Raw genomic sequence first — 27,309 nt, 5'->3', positions numbered from 1 at the left:
AGAATTTTGGCAAATAATTATTCTTCCTCTCCAGGGAATGGAACAAGGAGACATCCTCCCCCCACTTGCAGTTAGCTATTAACTTGAATATGGATTAAAAGGGGATTTGATTTTAAAGGCAGAAGTGGAAATGTCTCAAGCAGACACAAAAGGGAAATCATGCCTAACTTCGCAATGTAAAAGATAGCCTTCGACCAAACCGAGGCCTTTTTGCAAAATTCAAAATGAGTGACATTGCTTTGAAGCACAGTGCTGAAACTTGCAACATCTCCAGATGGTGAAGCTTTTTGGTGGAGTTAGAGTGAAACTATGACTAATTTGTAGGGGACATAGTGGACGGTAATTGTCAAGGGATTAGCTTAGCACATGTGGGTTTCCTTCCTGTTGACCGGCTAATGCTTGCATATAGTAAAAACACCTATGCCCTGTATCCAGGAGGGCTCACATGTGGTAAGATAACCCCTTGAAATTCATTAAATGAAGCAGCCATGCTCGTCTACTTCATTCCAGAACTGGCATTCCAAAGTAGTCATGACTTCACTCCAACTCTGTCCATATTGGAAACATGGTGAGCAACTCTGACTTAAATCTCTTGCCCTATTGTTCAAATTATCTTGCCAGTGAATGCCACTTGGTTGCGAAGACCACAACTCAGTTAAAATATATGTGGGTGTGTGGGCAGTATTTGGTATGAAAAAAACACAATTTGCCCCTAGCATGAGGGGGGGGGACAAAATCCAGAGACCAGAATGGAGCTCTGAAGATAGGAACTGGCTGAATTCTAAATGGTTGCAATAATTATTGGTGTAAGAGATAAGGTAAGAGATTAGGTTAGGTCCCCCTCACATACCTTAGTGGTATATCTGAGCGTACCCCTTTATTTTCTCCAATACAAGTGAATGGCTGCCATTCACAACTACAGGAAAACGCAGAATCTTGGGACTGTTGTTATAGAAGCAAATCTTGCCACTGTGTGGCTAAACTTTGCTGACATGGCTCCCACTGCAATAGACTTGCAGTGCACAAGCCTTCCCTTCCTTACATGGCAGATACTTTGCTAATTCATTATCCAGGTGAAATGGTACTCTCCCCAATCTCACTCCTTTGTACATGCCTTTTCTCCTTGCCCATCCAGTCCACTTCTCCAACCTGCTGTCCACGTGTGAATGTAGCATTTCATTAGGGTTTGCATGTGTAAAATCCAATGCATGTAGGCTCTCTGGGATACTGATCATGTTTTTCAGGCCTTCCCCACATTGATCTGGGGAGACTGCTTGGCCTGGTGATCTTGGAGATCTTGGAGCCACATGGAGAGGTGGTGAAATCTTACATTTCACCATGCATGGAAGAGCGTACGGTCTGAATTGGGTTTGTGCCTTCTTTATACAGAAGTGTGATCGAAACGCACAATGAGATCCACATGTGCATGGATTACTTATTATTCTTTCATGAGTGGAAATGATATTTCAGGGCAAACTTTCAATACAGCTTGAAAGGGGATTTTGCAGAGCATTCCTAAGATTAAAGAGAATAGGCCAGTCATGTCACATGGAACACCATATCAGTGCTCACCAAGATATAAGGTCATGCTGTAATCACTGAGCCTATGCTTTCTATGTTTATTCATTTACCTAACAGCTGGATAAACAGTAGTTTATCTACACTACACTTGTTTATCTACAGAAACTGGTCTATTATTCCGAACTGCAATGTAGCAAATCTTTATGTACAAAACCAAATGCTTAAGTAGTGACTATCATTGCTAAAGGGCAGGTCACTTAAAAATTTGTGCAGCTTGACTACAGAGGACTATTCAGCTGTGCTCATAGTCAAAAGTATCAATGATCTTTTTTTTAAGGTATTGTGGCAGGTACCCTTATTGAAAGAACACTGGACAGTGGAGATATTAATTAGAAACAACTTGAAAAAAAATAGCACAATCATGCATCTTTTACGGTTTTCAAACAACACATAACATTAAGAGACATACTGTAAGCCAAATGTGAACAGTTAAGAGGTGTTAATTGCTATTAAATTGAAAGACCAATGTTAGGTTAGGATGGCATAAATAAAATGGCAGCATATCAAAAACATTCACGTCATCATTGCCATGTGTTTGTTTTTGTAGTCCAACAGCGTTGGGTTTTTTTTTAAGCTGTTCTCTAATTGGAACTAGATTTCAATACTGTCTAACTGACTCAGTATTCCATCAAAATAAACTGTCATAATTATTTTGCCTGTGTTAATTTCCATATTATTTGATTACTTCAAGTTGTCCACTGTTATCCTTTTTACTAACAGGTAATACAACACTTATTCATATGCTGAGTCCACTCTGATCCCACACCCCAACTTCAGTGAAAGCTACACAGGCATAAAAATACATCATAATGCACTGGATTGGAATTTATCAGATTTATGTCTTCTGAAATATAAAATGAAACTGCTCTCAGCGCACAGGTAAAACTGAATAGCAAACGTCCCATGGAGTGCTGGAACTTCCCCTACTCTCAGATGCATTTAAATGCCTTGCGTTAAAGTTTCAGAATGTAAATCTTTAATTTCCATAGGGATATGAAGGCATTTAAGGTTGTTTCAAGATAAGTAGAGTTGGCAGTTTAATGGTACTTCTATGTGGGAAAGATAGATTGTTCGCCAACAGATTTAACCAGTTTTTAAATAAAATTACACCAAAGATTCCTTCCTGAACCTTCAGAGTTGAACTGGAAAATATAATAATAATAAATAATAATAATAAGTCATTGTGTTTCCCTGTAAAGTAAATTGTAAGAATGGAAAAAGAGTGGGAAGATTGGATGGTGGTGGACTTTCCTTCACTGGTAGTTTTTGAGCAGAGGTTGCATAGCCATCTATCATGGATGCTTTAGTTGAGGTTCCTGAATTGCAGGGGGTTGAACTAGATGACCCTCAGGGTCCCTTTCAACTCCACAGTTCTATAATTCTATTATACTGCATTCCCCTATGATATTTGTGCAATACACAATAGTAATATTTGACTGAATAATTTAATTTACCAAGTTAAAAGGGAGGGGAAGAGACAACAAGCTTCACCATAAAATGCCATCTTCTTGAAGCAAAAGGGCTAAAATCTGACAGATTGGGGGGGGGTGTAATTATGCCAGAATGTCATGCAGAAAAGGCAAAATGAAGCCACAGCCAGAACCTGAGTGGAAACCCTGATGCAGAACTGTGGAAGGAGACTGGATGACTGATTGCACCATTTTATCCAGGGTTGGAAAGAAGCATACATACTGTGACATTCCTTAAGATAATAGTGGCAGAAAATGAAAAGTACATTGAAAAGGAATCTTAAAATCATTTATAGCAATCTTCTAGAAAGACTAGTGCTATGCAAGAAAGCAGTGCTTGCATTTATTTGGCAATCGGTAAGAAAACTTTTGTCACTGTGAGTTTAGAATATATTGTTTAATTTTACCTGCATCTGCGAATCCCAGGCATAATCAGGTGGTGTAAAAATCAAATTAACAAAGGAAGATTTGATGGCTTCCTGTTCCTGCACATTGTGGGACCTCTGTCCCACCATCAGCCAAACAACAACAACTAAGGTATCTACAATGTAGATCTATTTTCATTTTACTTATACTGTGTGTGTGAATTATTTATACTGGTTCAGGACTTACAACAAGTGTAAGGATTAGTTCGACAATATTGCTTATCTTTTATTTTTAATTCAACATACAATTTCTTTACTCTTCAATCATCTAATCAATGACTTGCGCAAGAAGTCTTCAACTGAGTAATGACTGAAAAGGTTTTGAAAGTTCTTACCCATATCAACATGTCTGCCTAATGCTAAAATTTCTAGAAGGAAAACTGACTTAAGAGTATTTTAAAGTGGAAAAAGACAAACCTAAGTATGAACCTCCAGGACACGGGTGGTGCTGTGTTCTAAACAACAGAGCCTAGGGCTTGTCGATCAGAAGGCTGGTGGTTCGAATCCCTGCAACGGGGTGAGCTCCCGTTGTTCGGTCCCAGCTCCTGCCCACTTAGCAGTTCGAAAGCACATTAAAAGTGCAAGGAGATAAATAGATACCGCTCTGGTGGGAAGGTAAATGGCGTTTCCATGCGCTGCTTTGGTTCACCAGAAGCGGTTTAGTCATGCTGGCCACATGACCTAGAAGCTGTCTGCAGACAAACGCCGGCTCCCTCGGCCAGTAAAGTGAGATGAGTGCACAACCCCAGAGTCATCCACGACTGTACCTAACGGTCAGGTGTACCTTTACCTTTACCTTTAAGTATGAACTCCTATCTGACTAAGGCATAAAACACTGTGTTGCACTGCTAAATTAAAGGTAAAGGACCCCTGACAGTTAAGTCCAGTCGCAAACAACTATAGGGTTGTGGCACTCATCTCACATTACTGGCCGAGGGAGCCAACGTTTGTCCACAGACAATTTGTCTTAAAGCTAAGAAATGCAGCTAAATGCACAGGTGCATAACTAGTTGTTGTCTTATGAGTCCAGGGAGTAAAGATACAAGAAAGGTACAAGAAACATATACTGAAACGTTTTTTGGAAAGACTATCAAGAGTTTATCAGACAAAATTCTGAAGCACTTTCCCTGTGAAAACCTGCCCTTTACTGCTGAACCTGAGTGACCAGCAATCTGCAAAAAGCCCAAACTGCCATTTGCTTTGATTCAGCATTAAAGAGCAAGCTTTCCTGGCGAAAGGGGTGAGGCAAAAAAAGTGCTCAGACAGGGAACTTTAAAATGCACACCTGTGCCTAGAAAGTGTGGGGCAAAAGTGTGGATAAGCCCCTAGAGATCTCTAGATTTTCCCCAACTTCTGCCTTTCCTTTGGTGCAAGATAGAAGCAGCAAAGCAGCAACAAGAAGCCCTCCTACACACACAATTTTCATATTCAGTTATTCACACTGCAGAACCAATGTTTTGCATTTTTGCAGTCATCAGCACTGAGGCTGCTACCCTGAAATTACTATATATTATGTATCCCTCATTCATTTATGGATATTCAAAATGTACTTGCCCTTTGGTACACCCAACCTCCAGACTTTTAAATTAACCGTAATTACATTTTGTTAGATGTGTTTTAATGTTAGAAATATTTGAAATCTAAAAACCTCTGCTATTTCGGAATCAAGTGCATAACTTTAATGTAGGAGGCCCTCCAGTAATGAGCTACTTTTATATATTCCCCCACTGTTACAGCTCCAGAAAGCTACTCCTCTAGAAAATCAAACTGATCATAGGGCCCAATTTTTTTCTCCATCACATAGCAACTGCAATTATCATCTGATTGGCTGATTTATTCAGCCTTCCATAATGCTACCTTTCTTTGTGACAGTGATTTCAACAAGTAAAATAGCACCTGTTTCAAGGGGTGGAAAGTTTTCACAAGGAGACTTTATTAAACACTGGATAAATTGCCAATCAAATGGAAACCTCCATGGTTTCGGTGGGGGAAGAAGAAACACAATTTCAACATATACAGTTCACATGGTCATCTAAACCTTTCATTTATTTTACTAGTTAAATTTCACTCTAATTTTTGAATTACACATTCTGAAACAAAAGCATTGACCTGCAAACGAGGATGTGCTTTTCTATTTCTAGATGTGAAGTGAGAATTGTGCATATTGAACACCTGTATTCATATAAATAAAATCAAGGAAAACCTTTCTATGTGCATGTTTGGCGGATGGGAACTAACATCCAAACTACAAAACTGGGAACACACACACATTCCTATAACACCCAAGAATTATGAGACATTTCTTAAAATTAATATTTTAAGTAAAAATAACAATTTTCTAGGGACGCGGGTGGCGCTGTGGGCTAAAGCCTCAGCGCCTAGGGCTTGCCGATCGAAAGGTCGGCGGTTCGAATCCCCGCGGCGGGGTGCGCTCCCGCTGCTCGGTCCCAGCGCCTGCCAACCTAGCAGTTCGAAAGCACCCCCGGGGGCAAGTAGATAAATAGGTACCGCTTACCAGCGGGAAGGTAAACGGCGTTCCGTGTGCGGCTCTGGCTCGCCAGAGCAGCGTTGTCACGCTGGCCACGTGACCCGGAAGTGTCTCCGGACAGCGCTGGCCCCCGGCCTCTAGATGTGAGATGGGCGCACAAACCCCAGAGTCTGTCAAGACTGGCCCGTTTGGGCAGGGGTACCTTTACCTTTACCTTAACAATTTTCTAGAGATGATACAAGACGAAAAGCAGCTTATAATTATAATAATAATAATTTTATTATTTATACCTTGCCCATCTGGCTGGGTTTCCCCAGCCACTCATTAATTCTCATTAATTTTAGTTGAAAAGAATATCATGGCACCTTATATAAAACTAATGCTTTCCTGAAACGCAATTTAAAGCAGAAATCTTTGTAATAGCTCCAGCTGAAGCAAAATGGGAGCACACTTACCTGCCCTTAAGTCTCTCCCCTCAGATTAGCTGAAAACTTCCTATTGACTGTTCTTTATCTTGTGAACAAAATAAATAAACCAAACTTGAGTGGGTGAGAATAATGTTGCCAACTTGAGTGTTTTCACCTTGTACCTGTTGCTAGGGAAACCACTTCTTTTGTCCGTATACAATCAAAACAGCAGCTTTGCTGAACTTGGAATTAAAGAGCTGTGATTGGGTCTCAACTCCGAAATGAAAAAGGAAGAAAAGTGGCATGAGGAATATAAAAAGAGTATCAGAAATAATGCAGGATCACAGACACACACACAAAAAAAAAAAGATCGGGTTTACTCATTTGTCCTTTTATTCCTTGATTATATGAAAATAAAGGAATGGTAAATCCAAACTAGGATGATCAGATTGTCCTTTTCTGGTCACCCTAAAACAAGCATTTTGCATATATAAAGAACCCTGAGACACCTGCAACAAATTTCTGCAACAAAAAGCATCTGTGGTTCAAACCCCACTTTGTCAGGTACATGAACCTTGCAAGTTGGCAGCAAACCTCAAAAACCAACCACATACTAGGCACAAATTCTGAATATTGTGCTTTCTGATTTGGGGCTTAGTTACATTCTGACTACATGGGCCATTGATAAGATGCATGCAGCTTGGATTAATGTGTGTTGTCTTAGTTGCTAAGAGACTGCTTTTTTTGCACGTTTGGTAGTCTCAGTTTCCATTTGACACCGATGACTGAGTAACAGAACTACTAGAACTGGCATTCTGAGAGCAAACAACATATATATGGAAGAAAAAAATCTTGCACAAATTTAATGGCATATCGGAGGCTTTGAATACAACATGATTGCCCCCCAACGGCATTAGCTATGACCTGAAGCTCCATCTGACTCCTTACCAGTCAACACAAAAACCGACCCTCCAATAAATGAATGAAGCTATCACCCTGCATTAAGGCTTGACCAAAAACCCATCTAATTCAGCATCTACTTTAGGGTGGTCATGCAAGCTACATTTCGCTAGAGTCGTCTCATCTACACAATTATTAAAGTGCAGGAACCCTGGCTTCTTTTCCACATGGTCAGTCTAATCCTGTTCCTATAGTGCGTAATTGGGAGCTTCCAGGAAGCCCACAAGAAAGACTTGAAGGAAATACAGTAACTCTTTCCCTCATTGTTGTTCCCCTAGAACTAATATTCAGAGGCATATGGCTTCTGAACATGCCCTAATATTAATGGAAGTTGGGGGTCTCCAGTTCCATTTCAGATTCACTTTTGGCACAGAGAAAATGTTTTTACGTCCCACAAGTAGACAGCTTGATATCTATTATTCTAAGGATGAACAGAACAGTAACTCAATACACCACATGGCATTTATGGCATTATAATGGAAACAGACATGTAATGCACTCACATATCTGATTGTTGAAGCATCTGATCACATCTCAAACTTCCCTTAGAGGAAAATGCAAAGCCAGTGTATGAGGTTTGGCTTACAGAGCAAAGAGAGCTTTTAATTTTCTCCCTCCACCATCTGCCAGTCAATACTTGGAATACTTAGTCTTCATTGTAGCCTAAATTGCTGAAATTATAGGAGGTTTTCCAAAGGAACTTCAAGAGTGAGCTATTTCCAAATCTTACTTGAATCTGTGAGGACAAAATACCAGCATTCAGATTGAACAAACTCAGTTGGGGCAATTCAAGAGATCGGATCCATACAATCTTTGAATAAGCAGCTGACCTTCTTAATAACAGAAGTGTTCACACCATTCACTGCTGGAAAGAAAATTGTTATATTTTTGTCACTCTTTCTCCGCTTTTGAGGCATTCTGTATTCAGTATATTACCCTTAATGATAAAATGAAATGGCTTCAGCCAGCAAGTATTTTCCCCTGTGGGTAGGTATTAACAGTTTACTTTTTGCAGAGGAGTGCACAAATATGATTAGCTTTTGCAAATTGCTGCTTATTCTGTTACTTGTAAGTAATTTTAATATTATTAACCGTGTAAACAGATGCTTTCCCCCACTATATATACAGCAGTAATGAGCTAATTTAATGTGTGAAAGACAACAAAGCAACTTCAAGAATGAGCTATTTCCGTGAATATTTTAATTTCCCTTGAAATCTATCATGAAAACCAACCATGAACAAATTACTTGACAAGTCCTCCTGTGTTAAAACTGGGAGTTTTAAAAAGTAGTTGTTCATAAGAATGTTACACAACTTTAAATTAACTGTTCTGAAACATCTAAATCTAAACCTTGCTTTCTCATTATTCACTAAATTCCTCCAGGGGCGGGGGAACAATTGGCATATCCTTTATGAGACACAACCAGAATTGACAAAAATCATGCAGGAGATTCAAAATCATGGACAAAATGGGCTTTGGGTGGTAATCACAGAATAGCATTTGGAGAGGTATAACTGTTAGATTGTGTTGATGAAAAAGTCTGACTACACCCAATTTTCTTCGTATAGCATTTTGTTTAAGTAGATATACAAAAAACTCTTCAAGTGAATCACCTATACCATTCATTTAAATAATTTGGTTTATGTTTCCTGGGCTGATTCCAAATCTTTACCTTAATCTTGATTTATTTACTTTTTAGGACTAGTAGCCATTTGATCCAATAGTATAATGTTGGAACTGGGGGTTTCCTAGGTTTAGGGCTCATCCACATTTCTGCTTGTCTCAGGTCCGAGCAGTTTTCCGCTTGACCTGCACTTTCTAGGCATGGGTCCGAGTGGTTTTGTCCTTGCTTTGCTCTATTCCCAGGGAAAACACACTCTTGAGCTCTGAGTCAGAGCAAATGTCAATCCGGAGAAAACCCAAATTGCCATTTGCTCTGATTAAGCGCTAGAGAGCAGTTTTCCCTGGGAGAAAGCAGTAGGACAAGAAGAAATGTGGATAAGCCCTTATTTGTAAGAAAGTGGTCAGGCCAAACTAATTTAAGTAGCTCCACCACTGCATGAGATGCAGGTGGTCAAGCTGCGTTCAGTGTTGGATGTCTACACATCTTGTTTATAGCAATAAATCACTCCACTTAGATGCGCAGTCTTACATAAAATCCCCTCCTCAAATGGAAAAAAAATACAGCAGTTGTGAAGCCACATTATTTATATTTGCACAATTTAATTCTCAGAGGAGCCGACGTGGTTCTTAGATAGTCTTCAGTTAGTGGGGGCTGGGGAGATGGTATAGAGGGTAGCTATGCTATGTTTTGGGCAATTGTTTTTATCTATAAGTTGTCTTGAGTCCTGTCAGCGGAAGGATATCCCTATCTATCTATCTATCTATCTATCTATCTATCTATCTATCATCTATCTATCTATCTATCTATCTATCTATCCACACATACATACATACATACATACATACATACATACATACATACCAGGGGCAGGCAACCTAAGGCCCAGGGGCCAGATGTGGCCCAATCGCATTCTAAATCTGGCCCACGGACGGTCTGGGAATCAGCGTGTTTTTACATTAGTAGAATGTGTCCTTTCATTTAAAATGCATCTCTGGGTTATTTGTGGGGCATAGGAATTCATTCATTTCCCCCCCAAAAAATATAGTCCGGCCTACCACATACATGGTCTAAGGGATGGTGGACCAGCCCACGGCTAAAAAAGGTTGTTGACCCCTGATATATACACACACACACACACACACACACACACACACACGCAGCTACCATTTTGCACATGCTCAACTGACAAGCGACTGCCAATGTGCGGGTCCTTTTAGACCCAGAAAAGGACAGAATGGGGCTCAGGTGGGGCGAAACAGGGCAGGCTCCACCAATGAACCTGGGAACCAGGAACGGAACCCCCGTGCAAAATGTTTCTGTGCTAAATTCCACAGGTCTCCTTTCTGCTGAAAGAACTTTACTAACGAATGCCTAACCTTGCAGAATATCTCTGCTTACCAAACCACAAACTATACAAAAAGCCCAGCATTCTGGAAAGCATTTTGGTAATAGCAAATGTCACATACTTCTCTCATTAGTTTTAGTGGATGGGCCTATTAATTATGATTTGCTTTAAGTATTTTTGAAATACCATTCTCTCCAAGTAATAATTTAGCTACATAAAGCACATCTTCCAGAGGTTCTGTCTTCTGTAAAATGGGGAACTGACATTCCTTGCAAATGTGAGTTAGAGCAAAATCTGTGGTGAAACAATTATTAGATATGCACAACACTGTTCATTGTGCTTATCTATTTACCCTTCATGGTTTCTGACTCAGTGGCCTGGTTTGCACTTAGTGTTAAACCATGGTTTACATAAACAGTACTTAATAAACCATGGCTTAGTATTATGTGCAAATCCAGCACAGTGCCTTAACTATGTTTTCTTTGCTATGGTTTGTTAGCAAAAAAAATAACCTGACCTAAACTATGGTTTAATGTGAACTCAGACAGATTCTGAACTATGGTTTAAGTATATGTTTGTTTGTTTGTTTGTTTGTTTGTTTGTTTGTCCCATTCACATTGCACTGTAAGGTACAGAGATGATACCAAGAGTGGCTGAAAAATGAAATTACTCAGCAGCTCTTGCTGGGTGTGTTAGCAAAGATGATGTCATTGCTAGTTCTGCCTGGTAAAATGATATTTTCCTCACTCAACTCCTCTACTTCCAGCATCTTAAAGGGACTTCTATCCCTTCTTAACAGATTGCATCTCTTTACAGAGGTTTCTTCGCTGTGATCTGCCTTTACTGCGCAGCTGGGGTGTGGAGAGGAAAGCTTAAAGAGAACGTTAAAGGGGCTATTGTCCTTTATGACCAGGTTTCATCACTTTACTCAAATGTTTTACTCAAGTTCAAATTAGCATGGTGCTTTAAAAAATGTTTTAAAAGCAAGAATACCTCAGCTGAGATAGCCACATTGTTAAGTATGCAACACGCCCACCCACCACATAGTTATCTTAAGTCCCCCCCCCAAAAAAAAGCAGCAGGGATGTTAGCAACAGCAGCCGCACAGACTCCCTTGGAACGAACCCAAACTTTATAAACACATGGACACAATGTGGTCCCACCCTCTTTTCCCTCAAGAGAGAAAAGTCAAGTTATGGGACATGAAATCTTGCCTGCTAAAGAGCTTGAGTTCCTTCTCTCCAATTTTTTCTTTTCCAGAATGTGTGGGAAAATGTTTGATTGTGTCTTCCCAATGAGATATATTCAAACACTTCACTTTTGGGGGAGAGGGGAGTGATTTGACTACCATCTAAAGGGTGGGGAGTAATGCTACAGAGTAGCATTTAAGGTGACAAAGGAAAGAGTTAAAAACTTTGAGTGGAAACCGGCAGTTGAAAACAATAGGCCAAGACCTCTGAGAACAGTTCTACACCCTTACTCTCAGAGACAGCCAATGAGATGGGCCACTGGGACGTGGTGAAGCCACAGCAGTAGTAAAGGTAAAGGGACCCCTGACCATTAGGTCCAGTCGCGGACGACTCTGGGGTTGCGTACTCATCTCGCTTTACTGGCCGAGGGAGCTGGCGTACAGCTTCCGGGTCATGTGGCCAGCATGACTAAGCCGCTTCTGGTGAACCAGAGCAGCACATGGAAACACCATTTACCTTCCCACCGGAGCGGTACCTATTTATCTACTTGCACTTCATGCTTTCGAATTGCTAGGTTGGCAGGAGCTGGGACCGAACAATGGGAGCTCACTCCATTGTGGGGATTCGAACCACCGACCTTCTGATCGGCAAGCCCTAGGCTCTGTGGTTTAACCCACAGCGTGGGTGCTGCAAAGATTTTTGGTATGGTGTGTGAAGGAGCAAGAGGTACAGTGGTGTCTCGCAAGACGAAAATAATTCGTTCCGCGAGTCTTTTCGTCTTGCGATGTTTTTCGTCTTGCGAAGCATGGTCCGTCGCAACTGCGCCTCTTCAAGCGGCTTTAAAAAAAAGCGCAAGACGTTTTCGTCTTGCAAAGCAAGCCCATAGGGAAATTCTTCTAGCGAAGCAACGCAAAACCGAAAAACCCTTTCGTCTAGCGAGTTTTTCGTCTTGTGAGGCATTCATCTTGCGGGGCACCACTGTAGATGGTAAGCAGGCAGGAGCAGAGGGGAAATAAGCCACACTTTTACAAAACAACCCAGGGTTTGTTTGATCATCTGCAGGGTGACTTATAGTTTAAGTGAGGTTTGTTTTATGAACTATGATTTAGCTTTGGCTCAGCATCACTTGTGAAGCAGGCCATTGTGCCTATTTATCAGAGGAGAAGAAGAAGAAGAAGAAGAGTTTGGATTTGATATCCCACCTTTCACTCCCCTTTGGGAGTCTCAAAGCGGCTAACACTCTCCTTTTCCCTTCCTCCCCCACAACAAACACTCTGTGAGGTGAGTGGGGCTGAGAGACTTCAAAGAAGTGTGACTGGCCCAAGGTCACCCAGCAGCTGCATGTGGAGAAGCGGAGACGCGACCCCGGTTATCCAGATTACGTGACTACCGCTCTTAACCACTACACCACGCATGGCTCTGCCATGAGTTTAATCTGAACTTGTGTGGTGTCCAGCAGGACCATACCACTGGTGCAAAGTCATTTCCAGTGCAAAGAATGTCCTGGCATCACTTCAACCCACTCATACAACCGTTCTGCCAAGCAACATAAATACTTAGGAGAATACGAGATGTATCTGCACTCTGGCTGCAATGATTCCAATGCAACTTTTCCGCCAAGGCTACAATGCTATGACATTGTTCGTTCTTAATGTCCCCAGTCTCTCCCCCCTCCCCAATACACCCAGTCTTTAACAGTAATTGCTCCAGATTCTGGATTGCTGCCACATCTGCTCACAACTAATAAATGAAAGTCTATCATATTTCCAATATGAACCAGATATTTTCCCTTCCAGCTCACAGACTTAAGATGTATTATCACCTTCAGGCTTCTTATACATGGTGAAACTAATAGGCTTCTTCAAGCATATCACTAGTCGGAGAAAGGCTTAAAGCCGGCAAGCTAAGCCAGGGGCTTTCTGGTGCAAATTTGCCAGTAGGGCAAGAAGTTGTCCACTGGGAATGAATTAGAATCTGCAGTGGAACAGTTTATTCAGCTGAAAGGGAACATTCCTTTCAGCCTACCTAATGCACATGTATTGTTAACTCATGGGGGTTCCATGAGTTCAGCAGAGGAACTGTGGACTGCAGTTCAAAGAAGGTTTAGTGGCAGGAACCTAGGTTTGCACATACAAGCTAGTTCCCTGCAATGAGAGGCAAGCAGGTTTTCTTTTTTTAGGGGTGGGGAGATCTCTCATCTGTCCTTACCCCCTTCCTTTGTTTCACCCCAGGTCTTAAACTATGCACAGCACATTTTAAAAAATAGAATTGGAACTTCTTTTTCTAGCAGCATAGTAATGTATTAAAATATGCGCCTCCATCAATATCAACCCTACTAAAGGTCTTTACACCTCTTGGAACACTTTCCCTCTGCAGGTACTAACAGATGTGGGCCTTATTCACCTCTATGCTTGAGTGGGAAAACACTTAATTCTGTTGCTCTTGCCAGCATTTCGAATTGTCCCACCTCTTCCATGTGGCTAGGGAAGATCAGCCATGAGAAATTTTAGGATATATCAAAACAATGAACAGGATAGGCACATTTATCCAACAGATAATTGAAAATAGGTAATATCCTAAAGATTATAGAAACCCTATAATTCTGACACATCTGGAAATCCTGCTTGGTTGAGACTCTACACTAGCATAATATTTAAAATGGTCCTGACTCAAGCTCTTTTATACTTTTAAGGCCCTGCCATCATCCAATTTAGCTTATTAGAACTGAAAGAGCCTGCAGAAGGAACTTATTATCTTTGACAATATTTGCTTCATCCTACAGAACGAATTAAACTGCATGTGCATAGTTGCGTAAGATTTGCAAAGGTTACAGCTCCTCTTCTTTTTTTTTTTAGGCATTAATTTAACATGCAGGTTAAAAAGAAAATTGGAGATAGTACTTCTTGTTTCTGTAATTGATTAAGGGGCTGGCTTTACTTATGCCTGTTCGGTGTATCTTCATTGATTGCAGTGCATGAGCAACACACAAAAAGCATAGCAAAACAGATTAGAAACTGGCCACAAATATCAGTGTAGCATTGCCTTATCCTATTTGGTGTTGATACAAGAGAATCTCACAAGCAGACACTGAATCACTCCCAGTTCAAAGGACCCCAAAGTGCCAATCCATCACTCATCACTTGGTAAATGCACTTTTGCACATGCTGAATACCCTGTGGTGAAAACTAAAGGCCAGCCTTTTCCTGCAGGCAATTCATGTTTCAGTACACAGCACATTTAAATGCAGTCATCCTCTGTTAGTCCAGCAATTCAACAAAAACGTGTTGGGAGGAACATAGCACAGTAGCTCTAGTCGCAACTACTCTTCCCGGTTAAAATTAAGGTGTTTGCTTTATAGTGTTTGCAGCATAAAGTGGTTGAACATTTTGTAAGAAAGAGAGGTCACATGACTCAATGCAGAGGGTTGGATTAGAGAAGTAGTGGCCAAACTCGACCCTCCAGATGTTTTGAGACTACAACTCCCATCATCCCTAGCTAACAGAACCAGTGGTCAGGGATGATGGGAATTGTAGTCCCAAAACATCTGGAGGGCTGAGTTTGGCCACCACTGGATTAGCAGAACCTCAGCGTCCCTTCCAACTCTACAATTCTATGATTTTAAGTTTCCAAGATGCTGTGCACAAAAATTCTAATAATCAGTGCTTACAGAATTCGCTCTCTCATGGCACATTTTTCCTACCTGTGAATTTGGATTTCCCCAATCCTAGGAAAATCCAAAATGTACAGCAAAATGCAAACCCTATCTGCTTCCACCTGGTGTGCTGCTGTTTACAATCTTTTCAGTTAAGGTGGCACCAGAAATATCTGTGTGATCTGACACAAGCAGGATTCGGGTGGGAATCCAGAGTTTCTGTTTGTTTGCAGAATGGAAGGAAAAGGAGGAGGGCTTTGTGCTGCTTTCCCACTTCCAGTCACTCACTGTAGACTGGAGAAAAGACCTGGAGGACAAGGCATGGCTTTGCTTTGGATGGAAGATGAAGGTTTATATGCAAGGCCACCTTATAGCTTCTTAAACCTTGCGAGCACTTTGGCTTCCAAATGCCCTCACAAAGCAGTGGTTTGGGTCCTTTAGAACTCAAAGGAGCCACACTGAATTGGCTGTTTCGCTTGTGAAACTGTGGATTGAATTCGGATTCCTGCCCTTGTGTGGACCTGCCCTCTGAATCAACATCTAATTCAGAGCCCACTGAGACTTTCTAAAAGCCATAAATCCAGCTTAGAGCTTAAGAAAAAGCCCATAAATTCTGTGGAGGAAACAGTGTGGACCACCACAACAGGCTAAGAACAAATTAAAATTAAACAGATTTGCATGTCTACCAAAATGCACAAGGGGCAAGCTTTGATCATAGTTGGTTTTGACATAATGATAAGCTTTAGGTGAGCTTTGGGTTTGTGTGCTCCCACAGCTTTCTCAAGCACAGCTGTAAGGCACTTGGAAGCTTCTGTTTCAGATTTGCCAAAACCAGAAGCAACTCATCCAGTGAGATGGAGCCACAGTAGCTTCTTAACAGTGGCTTTGCTGAAGCTTACTGAGAGGAAGAGCTGGCAATATATTGGTTGTGTGCGCCCAATGGTGGAGCCATTCTGGCACTCCTTCTGGTACCTCCACAAAGTTCTCCTTCCCTCCACACCACCTTTTCCATCCATCCTGGTAACTGGCTAGCATTAATGTTCCACCAGGTGAGTCACTTTAGACTGATTTGTTGAAACAAACCAATTGCAAACCGTAGTCGAAGAAGTTGGCGTGTTCCAACAAGATATAGTTAAGACGAATCACAATTTAGGGTTTGGCTACAACACTAAACTTTGGTTAATTTAAAAAGGGAGCAGGATATTCCCCTGGCGGGCACAAGAGGGAATAGTGCACAAGTCCATGCTTTCCTGAGGTCTGTCTTCATAATCATGGTTTAATGTTAAGTGCAAACTGGGCCATTGTCTTCAAACAGCAAACCTTGTGCAGCACGATCTTATTTATGCTTTCAAGAAGTAAGCCCTACAGTTTCAGTGAGGTTTATGTTTAAGTATGTGGGCATCAGGTTTAGACATAAGAAGCTACAGTTACTACTGTGTATAAACCATGGATTTGGCCAGGCAGAACCTGAATAATAAACATCAAATGCCTTGTCATTTTTAAGTAATGTTCAATAATCCATCTCAAGGGAGATAAAAATTTCATTTGCCATACTTCATATTTCTCTACAGCTCCAAATACTGATATTCACTTATTGCTGTTGCTTTGCACCTGCTTATCATTACAATGGGCTTCATTGTAAGCATTTATCACCACATACAATTTTGATAGAAACATTATATTACAGGATAAATAGATGAATAATGACAGATAAATTATGGCAATCTGTTCAACTAGGATTATAATAGAAAAGAGATATCAGATCTGAGTATACAGCAGCCAGATTTCTTTTTATTCTTTTTTTTTTTTCCTTTTAAAGAGCAGTGAGGACTGACAGGTCTTTGGAAAAGTAATACAGTTTGCTATAAACTTTTAATACCACAACATGGTCATATTGATTATTAAACCATAAAAAATAAATAAAGTGCTACAAAGTGAAATATGTTTGTGTGTGCAAGTGATGGAAATCTGGGGCAAGGAAAAGATTTACTCAAGAAGACAAATAGTGTTTTCTACCCTGAGATCATTCAATTTGTGTTAAGAAAAATCATCAGGTTAGAATACAACAAAGCAAGTTCTCTGGAGTGAGTGCTTCATCTTTTAAAAATTACTGTATGCACCTTACTGGCTTATTAAAAGAAAACATTTGCCAGTGGTTTTATAATATTCTGTGAAACAGAATAAGTGATACTGAATTTTGCAGGTCTAATGGAAATTTGATACCATCTGTTTCCTAGCATTGCTTAAGGTAATTAACATAATTGATCACTGTCCTAAAATATGGCCAGAAGGAATAGGAAAACTAGCTTTTACTAATTAAACCATTTATAGAGGGGGAAAATATGAGATTTTAATCAAGTCCCTTTCTTGTGGTTAGACTCTAATACTTTAATTTGTCATTTCTACTTGGTGCTTTGGAAATATCATATTTATAGGAAATATAACATTATCCATATTCATTCATTCAATCAATTTTTATACTGCCTTTCACCTGAAGATCAGAGGGCAGTTTACAATATAAGAACACAAAATACGTAACAGTAACAAACAAAAAACAAAAAACAATAACCTGTCCACACACAGTTTAAAAGGGCATAGATTGCTTAATTAGCCAAAGGCTATATCTTGTGCTTCTTTTGTTGCATAAGAATACCTCATGATTTTGTAGCCTGCATTTCTTTTCCTGTTTACATGACCTCTGAACCCTGGTAAATCTTCACATTGATCTGCATCATTGCTTACAGCAGTAAACCTGTATCAGAATCTACTATATTTAGCAAGTGCAATACCTAATTAAAAGTTATGTGAGTTTTAAAGTAGAATAAAGCTGCAATCCTATACCCAAAATCAATAGGATCTACTTCTGAGTAGACTTGCCGGCTGGCACTGCAGATCACTTCTTTCAATCGAGCTCTGGCCTATTTGAAACAGATACACACACACATACTAAAATACACTTTAGAATAATCCACAATGTGTTTCCAACACAGCAATACATCACTGGCTTATGAGTCTTCTAGGAGAGGCTCCAGAATAGTACCACAGCTTTAATGTACCTTTAATGAGTCTGTTCTAGATCAGGGTTATAGCATCACCTGAGCTGGACTCAGCAAATGATCCAGATTCTTGGCTGGTGACTTCCTGTAAGCACAGGTACTGGGGAGACTGCATGGGCTAAACAGTTCTGTTGCAGTTCAAAGAATGTTGCTGTACAGCCGCCACTTAGTGGAATGGCAAGCGAACTCTCCCACGTTTCATGGAGAAATGCTGGTTCACTAACACACAGAGGAAAACAAGTGGCAGGGAGAAGCCATTGCAGAGAACGACATTCAGCCATTGCTCCTTCCTCTTAATCTGCCCCTCTTTGCCCACCAAATTGCCAAGTAAAGGGGTAAAGCACAAAGGGGTAAAGAACAGACGCCCCAGTGGTGGGTCAGGTCACTCAACTCAAAGGATGCCATATGGCAATGCCAGAACCAGTAAGCAGGTAGCCCCAGATGCTATTCCCGGGTTCTCTTGAACTGTCAGTGACTAGCAAAAGCGGAGAGATGTACCCCAAACATGTAACATTTGGGTTCAGTGCAATCATGCAGGCATCAGCTAGCTGTCTCTAAGTCCTGTCGCATTTTCCAAAGCATGTATTTACTGCCAAAGCCATATTTAAGAGGAGTAATACTCCCTACATCTTGCCTGTGCAAACAAACCTGTAGTGGCACCAGCATTGCCACATTTTTTAGTAACAGTAGGCTCATAATTTATTTAAAGAAATTAATTTACTATTTAGTCACTTACACTGCAATCCTATAACACTTACCTGGGGGAAAGTTCCATTTGATTCAATAAGTGTGCTTCAGGGTAGACATGTGGAGGATTGTGTTGTTAAGAAATTAAAGCAAGGATCACCAACATGATGCCCACGGGTACCCATGCACCCACACAGATCTTTCCTGGTGCCCACAGGATCCCCTGCCTCCCTGCACCAGTGAATTTCGGCTTGAAAGAAGCTTTCCATTGTAGCCAATAGAATGGGTTATGATATGTGCTTGGTTGCTCTGTGTGCGTGTACGTGATATCCATAACAGTTTCTCAAGCTGAAATGTGCATGCTGGCCCAAAAAGGTTAGCGTCCCCTGAATTAAACTACAGCCCTGCTAGCAGTTACCTAGTTACCGTATTTATAGTGAACACTGATTATAGTGAACATTGATTATAAAGTGTTACCTTAACCAAATTAAACCACATCCCTGAGTCAACTCTTAAATATTAGTGAAGATTGCTCCTTCCCTTGAGCAAAAGCACAGTGTCATCTTTTAATTTGTAATTCATGTATTAATAATTGCTGTGATATTTGTACAGTGAAATGAAACATGTTGCAACCCAGGATGACATTTCAGTATTCAAATCCATCTAACTAAGAGTAATCTGAATTCACAAGACCTACAATCAAAGAGAAAAGTGACAAGTGCAAGGGGAGTGATAGATAGATGAAAGTACTTTTGACAAAAGCTGTGAAGTGAGTTCCCACTGAGGGATGATTTTCGCTAGTCTCCAGGTATAACATTATGCACACTGATGAGCTGATCAACAGTACAGAACTTCTACCCAGCTGTAATCAAGAGTGATTGATGGTTGGGACAAAAAAAGTTGATTATCATGACAAGACCACTGATGCAGAGAAAATAAGCAGCGCTGGAGAAAGGAGAAATCCTATTCTCAGAATATCCCTAAAGACTTCTTTATAAGGCGTACAAGAAGGCGTTTTATGCTTTTAACAATGTGCTTCAGTACAAATGCAACCTATTTATGCAGCAGTGTCCCCACCAACTACACACTTAAACCCGCAGAAACCTAGCAGAACAAGATTTGTAAGTCATTTCACTCGAAACTCATTTTTTCAAAGCTCTATCTATCAAGAGTACAGGTCAATACTATGAATACACCTGTATGTTTGTTCTTGCAGGAAAAAAAGCATATTTCTGAGAGCTGCAGGGGTTCATTTGAAACTGCCTTTTTGGATTTCATCTGCAGAAGCAGTGAGTCCCTGATGGCAATTTTAGACCTTTAAATGCTTCATTTTCAATTCATATCAAAACAGAAGCTTAATCCAAAGTGACATACCTTTATAAATATTGTTTCAATGTGAATAAAAATGCACTTAGCTCAAGATAAGCATAGCTTAACATTGGTATTTAGTTCAGTTTCCAAATTGCACTTTTTCAGCATGTATTAATATGAGCTCTGAGAAGCTGAAACACTGTTCCAAGTAAATATAGTCAGCAGCGAAAATTCAGCACCGTAGATTTTTGCACCGAAATTGATTCATACAACTTACAGTCCAACATACACAAGCTAGCTGAACTGTAGCATTGGTCATAATGAGGCTGATCTGCTCTGCAAGCCATTATGTGCAGAATACTCACAACGTGAATCCAGTAATTTCCTTTGTGTAATCACAATTTTGTATCCTTTTGGGGTACAAAAGGGTGCACTGTGGCACAGACAGGAAAGGCCAGATAAGTCACGGCACATCAATACAGTGGTCCCTCACAAGACGAAATTAATTCGTTCCGCGAGTTTTTTCATCTAGCGAATTTTTTGTCTTGCGAAGCACGGTTTCGGAAAAGTTTTGGAAAAGCTTCAAAAATCACCAAAGTCTTCAAAAACCTAAAAAAAGGCTACCACACCACGTGCTATGAGTTGCTCCTCCAAGTCAAGTCGCAACTGTATTAACGGTTTTAAGAAAAAGGAAACAAACTTGCAAGACGTTTCCGTCTTGCGAAGCAAGCCCATAGGGAAATTCGTCTTGCGAAGCAACTCAAAAAATGAAAAACCCTTTCGTCTTGCGAGTTTACCGTCTTGCGAGGCATTCATCTTGCAAGTTACCACTGTACTCCACAGTTTAGGGTAGTTTTTATGTGACGGCATCTTGTAGTTTGTTCAGGTACATCAATAATTTTTCTCAGTTTAAAACCAGAGAATCTGTTTAGTAAGGACAGCGATAGCTACAGACTTCCTATGCTTCAGATGACCTGAAGCTTTATCACAGGTAAATATTGCTGGCCAACTCACTGAAGAAATACTAAGATAAATGATGAGTAAATGAAGCAGTGTACCTGTGCCAATAATATTGCTATTTTAATAATGAGGAGTATAAACAAACCATCTGGCTGGGAGGTGGTTTCACAGGATGGGCGCCACTACCGAGAAGGCCCTCTGTCTGTTTCCTGTAAGCTCACTTCTCACAATGAGAGAACCGCCAGAAGGCTCTCGGCACTGGACATCAGTGTCTGGGCAGAACAATGGGGGTAGAGACGCTCCTTCAGGTATATAGGACCGAGGCCATTTAGGGCTTTAAAGGATAGCACCAACACTTTGAATTGTGCCTGGAAACGTACTGGGAGCTAATGGTTCAGGACCAGTGTTATGTGGCCTCAGTGGCCGCTCCCAGTCACCAGTCTAGCTGCCACATTCTGGATTAGGTGCAGTTTCCGGGTCACCTTCAAAGGTAGCCCCACGTAGAGTGGGTTGCAGTAGTCCAAGTGGAAGATAACCAGAGCATGTGCCACTCTGGCAAGACAGTCTGTGAGCAGGTAGGGTCTCAGCCTGTGTACCAGATGGAGCTGGTAGACAGCTGCCCTGGACACAGAATTGACCTGCGCCTCCATGGACAGCTGCGAGTCCAAAATGACTCCCAGGCTGTGCACCTGTTCCTTCAGGGGCACAGTTGCCCCATTCAGAACCAGGGAGTCCCCCCCCACCCGCCCGCCCCCTGTCTCCCAAAAACAGTACTTCTGTCTTGTCAGGATTCAACCTCAATCTGTTAGCCACCATCCATCCTCCAACCGCCTCCAGGCATTTACACAGGACCTTCATGACCTTCACTGGTTCTGATTTAAAGGAGAGGTAGAGCTGGGTATCATCTGCATACTGATGAACACCCAGCCTCAACTCCCTGATGATCTCTCCCAGTGACTTCATATACATATTAAAAAGCATGGGGGAGAGGACGGAACCCTGAGGCACCGCACAAGTGAGAACCCATAGGTCTGAACATTCATCCCCCAACACCACTTTCTGGACACGGCCAAAGAGAAAGGAGTGGAACCACTGTACAACAGTGCCCCCAGCGCCTCTAAACGGTGCAGAAGGATGTCATGATTGATGGCATCAAAAGCCGCTGAGGGATCCAGCAGAACTAGGAAACAGCTTTCACCCTTGTCCCTAGCCTGCCAGAGATCATCGACCAGTGCGACCAAGGCGGTTTCAGTCCCATGATAAGGCCTGAACCCCAACTGGAAGGGATTCAAATGGTCCCCATCCTCCAGGCAAGCCTGGAGTTGTTCAGCAACCACCCGTTCAATAACTTTGCTCAAGAATGGAAGATTTGAGATTGGGCGATAGTTGGCCGTATCAGCCAGGTCCAGAGATGTTTTTTAAAGAAGCAGTTTAATGACCACCTCTTTTAGCAGGGCTGGGAGGACTCCCTCACAGAGCCCATCGCCCAGCCCTTTCCGACTCACTTTTATGTACTTCTTCCCATCAGCCCACCCCATCCCCAATTTGGCCAAACATTCTCAACTGAGAACTTTCTGCTTGGCTCTAGATGCGGGGGAGGGGAGGGGAGGGAATAAACTGAGCTAAAGTATTCAAATAGTTTTTACAGCACAACATTAGGGCCATCCAGTTTCAGACTGAGTTCAAGTGCTATTACCAGCTTCTAAAATTATGTCTTAGGAAAACTATGGTAATGTTTCAAAATTTGCAGCACATGCCTATAAAAGCAGAAGCCATCGCATATCCAACTGTGCAAAAATGTATTAGGATGTTCTCAAATTAGTCATGTGTTCTGTATAAATGCAGGGCATTCTCCAATATTTGATTAGGCTTCCTAAGGCAGAATATCAAGATGTTCTGATGTTCTGTACGCTTTCTGTGTTATATTGATATTCACTGAGAATATTCGAATGAACAACTTTCTAGTATTCCCCCCCCCCCCTTTTCATTACAGTGGTACTTCGGGTTACATATCCCTCTGAATACATAATCTTCAGGTTGCAAACATGGCATACTGAGAAGTGTATACTTCTGGGTTTTGCCACGCGTGCGTGAGCAGAAGCGATCTGTGCACCGCTCACATGCGCAGAAGGGTGCCTCCAGTTACGGACTTTTCGGGATACAGCCGGGCCTCTGGAATGGATCCTGTCCATAACCAGAGGTACCACTGTATTTTTCAGTTGCCAATATATGCCAGACTTTGTAGAAAAGCAAGAAAATAAGGTTGCCATATTCTGAAGAGCAAAAAAGAGGACACATTTGCTGACTTCTAACAATGAATCGCTATGGTGACTCTACCCATGAAAAAGAGGACGTGTCCTGGAAAAAGAAGACATATGGCAACCCTAAAATATGCCAATGTATTCCACACATGAGAAAATATTGGGAATGTTACATCCGAGTGGCAAGCCACCGGCCCCCCAAACCATGTCCAGCTCTTCCCCAAGCCTTTTTCCCCTACCACATTTGCCTGTGCAGCTGAAGAGAAGTTTCCCAGGCACTGTGGTTTGTTTTCTTCTAGTCAGCCTACGCACCTATCTGCTCTTCCTTTCCCTCCATGATCAGCAGGCTTCCATATAACTTTATCTATAGCTATATATAATTCAACCTGTAGAACTGAAATTGCAGAAAGGAGAACCGAAAGAGAAAAGCTGAGCCGATGAGTATCAAGTAATCATATACATTATTGCTCCATAACCATGAGGCAAATGTGAAATAATATCATACAGGTTCCATTGCCAAAAAAGCAAAGCAAAGCAAAGCAAAAACCCAAACCCATTATCTCATGCATACATATTTTTAAGAAGATATAAATTATCTACTTACATCCGAATTAAATCTCAACTGGCAAATGTTGCACGATATGATTTGCTTTCTTCTGTGAGGAAGAGGAACCCCAAACGTATGATTTATTACAGCTTTTTGAATTGGGTCCATCTGCAACAAAAGGAGGAGAAATAAAAGCTTTTCTATTCTCTTGGAAGTCTGCCAATTCTGCTAACAATGCTTAATGGAATTTACACACTGCCAATGGATCGTATCCAACCAAGCTTTACACAGAGTAGACCCACTGAAATTAACAGACTTACATTAGCCATGTCCATTAATTCAAGTTTATCTATACTGAGTATGACTCCCACTGGATACAACCCAAAGTCTTATTTTCTTTTTAAACATTAGCAGTACAACCCTTGTAAGTCTTCTTAAAAGTAAGTATCACTGAGTTCAATGGGGCTTTCCTTCCAAATAAATGTGCACAGGATTGCAGCCCAAGATACCACTTCCTTTCTATCTGTATAGATGTAGCAATTTTATTTTATTTTTTAAGCAAAAAAATAAAAATTGGGTGCAAATGAAACAAAGAGCTCTGAAGGGCACACCGGACACAAATTTAGAAAATCTCATTGCAAGAAATTGATGGATCCTAAAGAAATGTGCTGAACATTCTGACATGTCAGACTGTTCTTTCTTAACTTTAGTTAGTTACTACACAAGATCTGAATGTTTCCTCCCTTGCTTCAGCATTAAAGAATCTCACTTCAACTTTCACATATATTGTGTTTTTCTGGCACAGAAAGTGGGATCATTTCTCCTTCTTGGCTCTTTTTGGTGTGTGTCTGCAGTAACTCTCAAGTGGGAAGAATATGGTGAAAGAAGTGTGCTATAAGACAAATTAAGATAGAAGACTCAAGGGAAAATAGAAAGGAACAAGTAGTAGAATGGATTATTGTGTCAAGGACTCATTGTGCAGTTACTTTTAGCTCTCGCTTGCTTCACGAGATTTCTGAATCATTAAGATTTTTTGATGTTTAAATATTTATTATTGAGCAATGAGAGACATATTTTGCATTTTATTTGAAGTGCAAAAAAGGATAAATATATCACAGATGCAAAGAAAAATGACAAGTTCTTTATTTTTGCAACATGGCCAACCTATTTCAGCTACAAATGCTTTCCTTGTTTCATGAAGCAATCTCAAAACTTTCTGTTCTCAAAGACCATGGGTAGGCAAACTAAGGCTTGGGGGCCGGATCTGGCCCAATCACCTTCTAAATCTGGCCCGCAGACAGTCCGGGAATCAGTGTGTTTTTCCATGAGTAGAATGTGTCCTTTTATTTAAAATGCATCTCTGGATTATTTGTGGGGCATAGGAATTCATTCTCTCTCTTTTTTTCAAAATATAGTCCAGCCCCCCACAAGGTCTGAGGGACAGTGGACCGGCCCTCTGCTGAAAAATTTTGCTGACCCCTGTAAGACTAATAGGGAGAATCAGTAATAATATAACACGAAAGCAGAAAGGAGAAGAAACTATCACCACACATGTCGCTACCCATATTGCAGAACACTGCTCCACAGAGGGAAAACAATAGGGCTATGCTTGCCAAAGCAGTTGAAAATGTCCACAAAAATGGCAGTTGGAAAAAATGGGAAGACTACAGAGGAAACACAGGAATGAAGTAGATCTGGAGTTATGTCATCTGAATTCTCCAGAACAACTGAATAAGAGGACTGTATATGGAGACCTCCAATTTGCCACCTCCATTTGCTGGTGGTAGATTGGGACAAGCCATTTTGGAGGGAGTGCCAGGCCTAAGGAGCACAGCAACTCTTCACAGCAGAACTTGCCCCTATGAGGCAGTTGCGGAGACTGAAGGTCCCCGCATTCCCACAGCTGCCTAAGTCTCCTCCTTCCCTGGGTCCTTCCCAAGCAAGCTGAGACTACGCTGGTGTGCCTGTCTCTGTTGCTCCCTCTTCATACCTCTTCTGGTCCTGGGAGACTGGGGGGGGGCTTATTGCAGCAGGGGGCGGCACCCTGGCTTTTTCACCAGCCTGACTCATCTCTGCCTCTTGGCTTCCCTCGTCTCCTGCTTCCGCTTCCGGACTTCTCTCTGCCACAAACTCTCCTTGCTCACTAAACCCTGTTACCTCATCAGCTTTCTACACCACCACCTCCCAGTCTTCTCCGTGTTCTCCATCTGACCACTCATTGTCACCCCCGACACCAATTCCTAGGCTCTGCCTGAGCTTTCTTTCCTTGGGGGTTCACCAGCTGGTGCCTCCCACCATTTCCTCTGCTTTCAGCCAGTCCATGACACCAGAGGGGGTGGGGAGTGAGAGAAAGCCTTGTTGTCTCGATGGTAAGCCTCCCTCCCCCACTCCAAATGACAGGAATCATTTTATACCACCTAGTTTGGGTTCTTTTAACTCCCTTTTTTGGGGTTTGCCTGATATGCCCATTCCAAATCAGGTGAACCTCAAAACAGTGGCAAAAGGAATACAGGCCTAGTATCAATTTGAGCCCAGACCTAGTAGCAATAATTGCAAGCACCCATAAATCTGAATTTAATGCCAACACATTGAATCAAATTCTGCATTCATGATATCTTAAAACAGAACCCATGACCATTTTTCAAGCACAGATACGAAACACATGAGTCAGCTAGCTTTTCTATGTATGGAAGGGATTCTAGGAAAAACAAACATCTCTTGAGATCAAGCACTATAAATAGGACACGAGAACATTTATTATTATGGTACTGATTATGACCCGGGACTGACTGCACATCAAAGGCATAATAATCTAGCCCCTGGTTCCAGAAGATGCCATTCTGCATCCGAACAGAAAAATCTACTGGACTTACCTATATCAACCGAAGCACACAAAAATGTCCTATACTGTACTCACAAAGTGTATTTCTCTTATTAAGGATCTAGGATTCTACAGGCTACAAAATGTATCTCTAAAATGTGAACCTCATGATTTGTGCTTGTAGTTCTATATGCAAAGAGGTTTGGATGGCAGCCAAAGTGATTAAGAAAAGCCGGTTCAGATGCAGAAATCTGTACTCTGCCAATTGCTGTTTGATACAGCAAGTCAGAATTGCTTTTCCAAATATAACTCCATAAATCCCAGTCCCTAACAAAGTCAGGGCAGACAGGCAAGTGAGGGTGAGTGCACTGGAATTATATTAGGATTTTCTCCTAGAGTAGTTTTGTGGGGAGGGGGAGGGGAAGGCTGCCAACCCATAAAGTTTTAAATAAATATTAGATAAGTGCCCAAATGTTTGTTACAGGAAAGGGTTGCTGGCAAGTGGACCACACATACTCTCACCC

General features: G+C 41.3%; 1 protein-coding gene and 1 long non-coding RNA gene across 17 annotated transcripts in view; one reads left to right on the top strand and one right to left on the bottom strand.

Moving 5' to 3' along the window:
- The window catches only part of ZNF385D (zinc finger protein 385D), a 567,358-nt gene that overhangs the window by 58,504 nt on the left and 481,545 nt on the right, over window positions 1–27,309 (bottom strand). For 12 of the 14 annotated variants that reach the window (XM_082193430.1, XM_082193439.1, XM_082193438.1 and 9 more), the window contains one exon: window positions 24,022–24,132. The exons of the other annotated variants lie outside the window; for them this stretch is intronic. In XM_082193430.1, coding sequence (XP_082049556.1) covers window positions 24,022–24,132 — 111 coding nt within the window. The remainder of the gene's footprint in view (window positions 1–24,021; window positions 24,133–27,309) is intronic. 14 annotated transcript variants of the gene reach the window in all.
- LOC309515592 overlaps window positions 1–27,309 on the top strand; it is a 129,301-nt gene that overhangs the window by 70,552 nt on the left and 31,440 nt on the right. The window lies entirely within an intron of this gene.

This window comes from Podarcis vaucheri, assembly GCF_965113315.1.
Source record: "Podarcis vaucheri genome assembly, chromosome: 12".
NCBI lineage: Eukaryota > Metazoa > Chordata > Lepidosauria > Squamata > Lacertidae > Podarcis > Podarcis vaucheri.
Note: the sequence above shows the minus strand (reverse complement) of the source record. Positions and strands in the feature narration are given on the sequence as shown.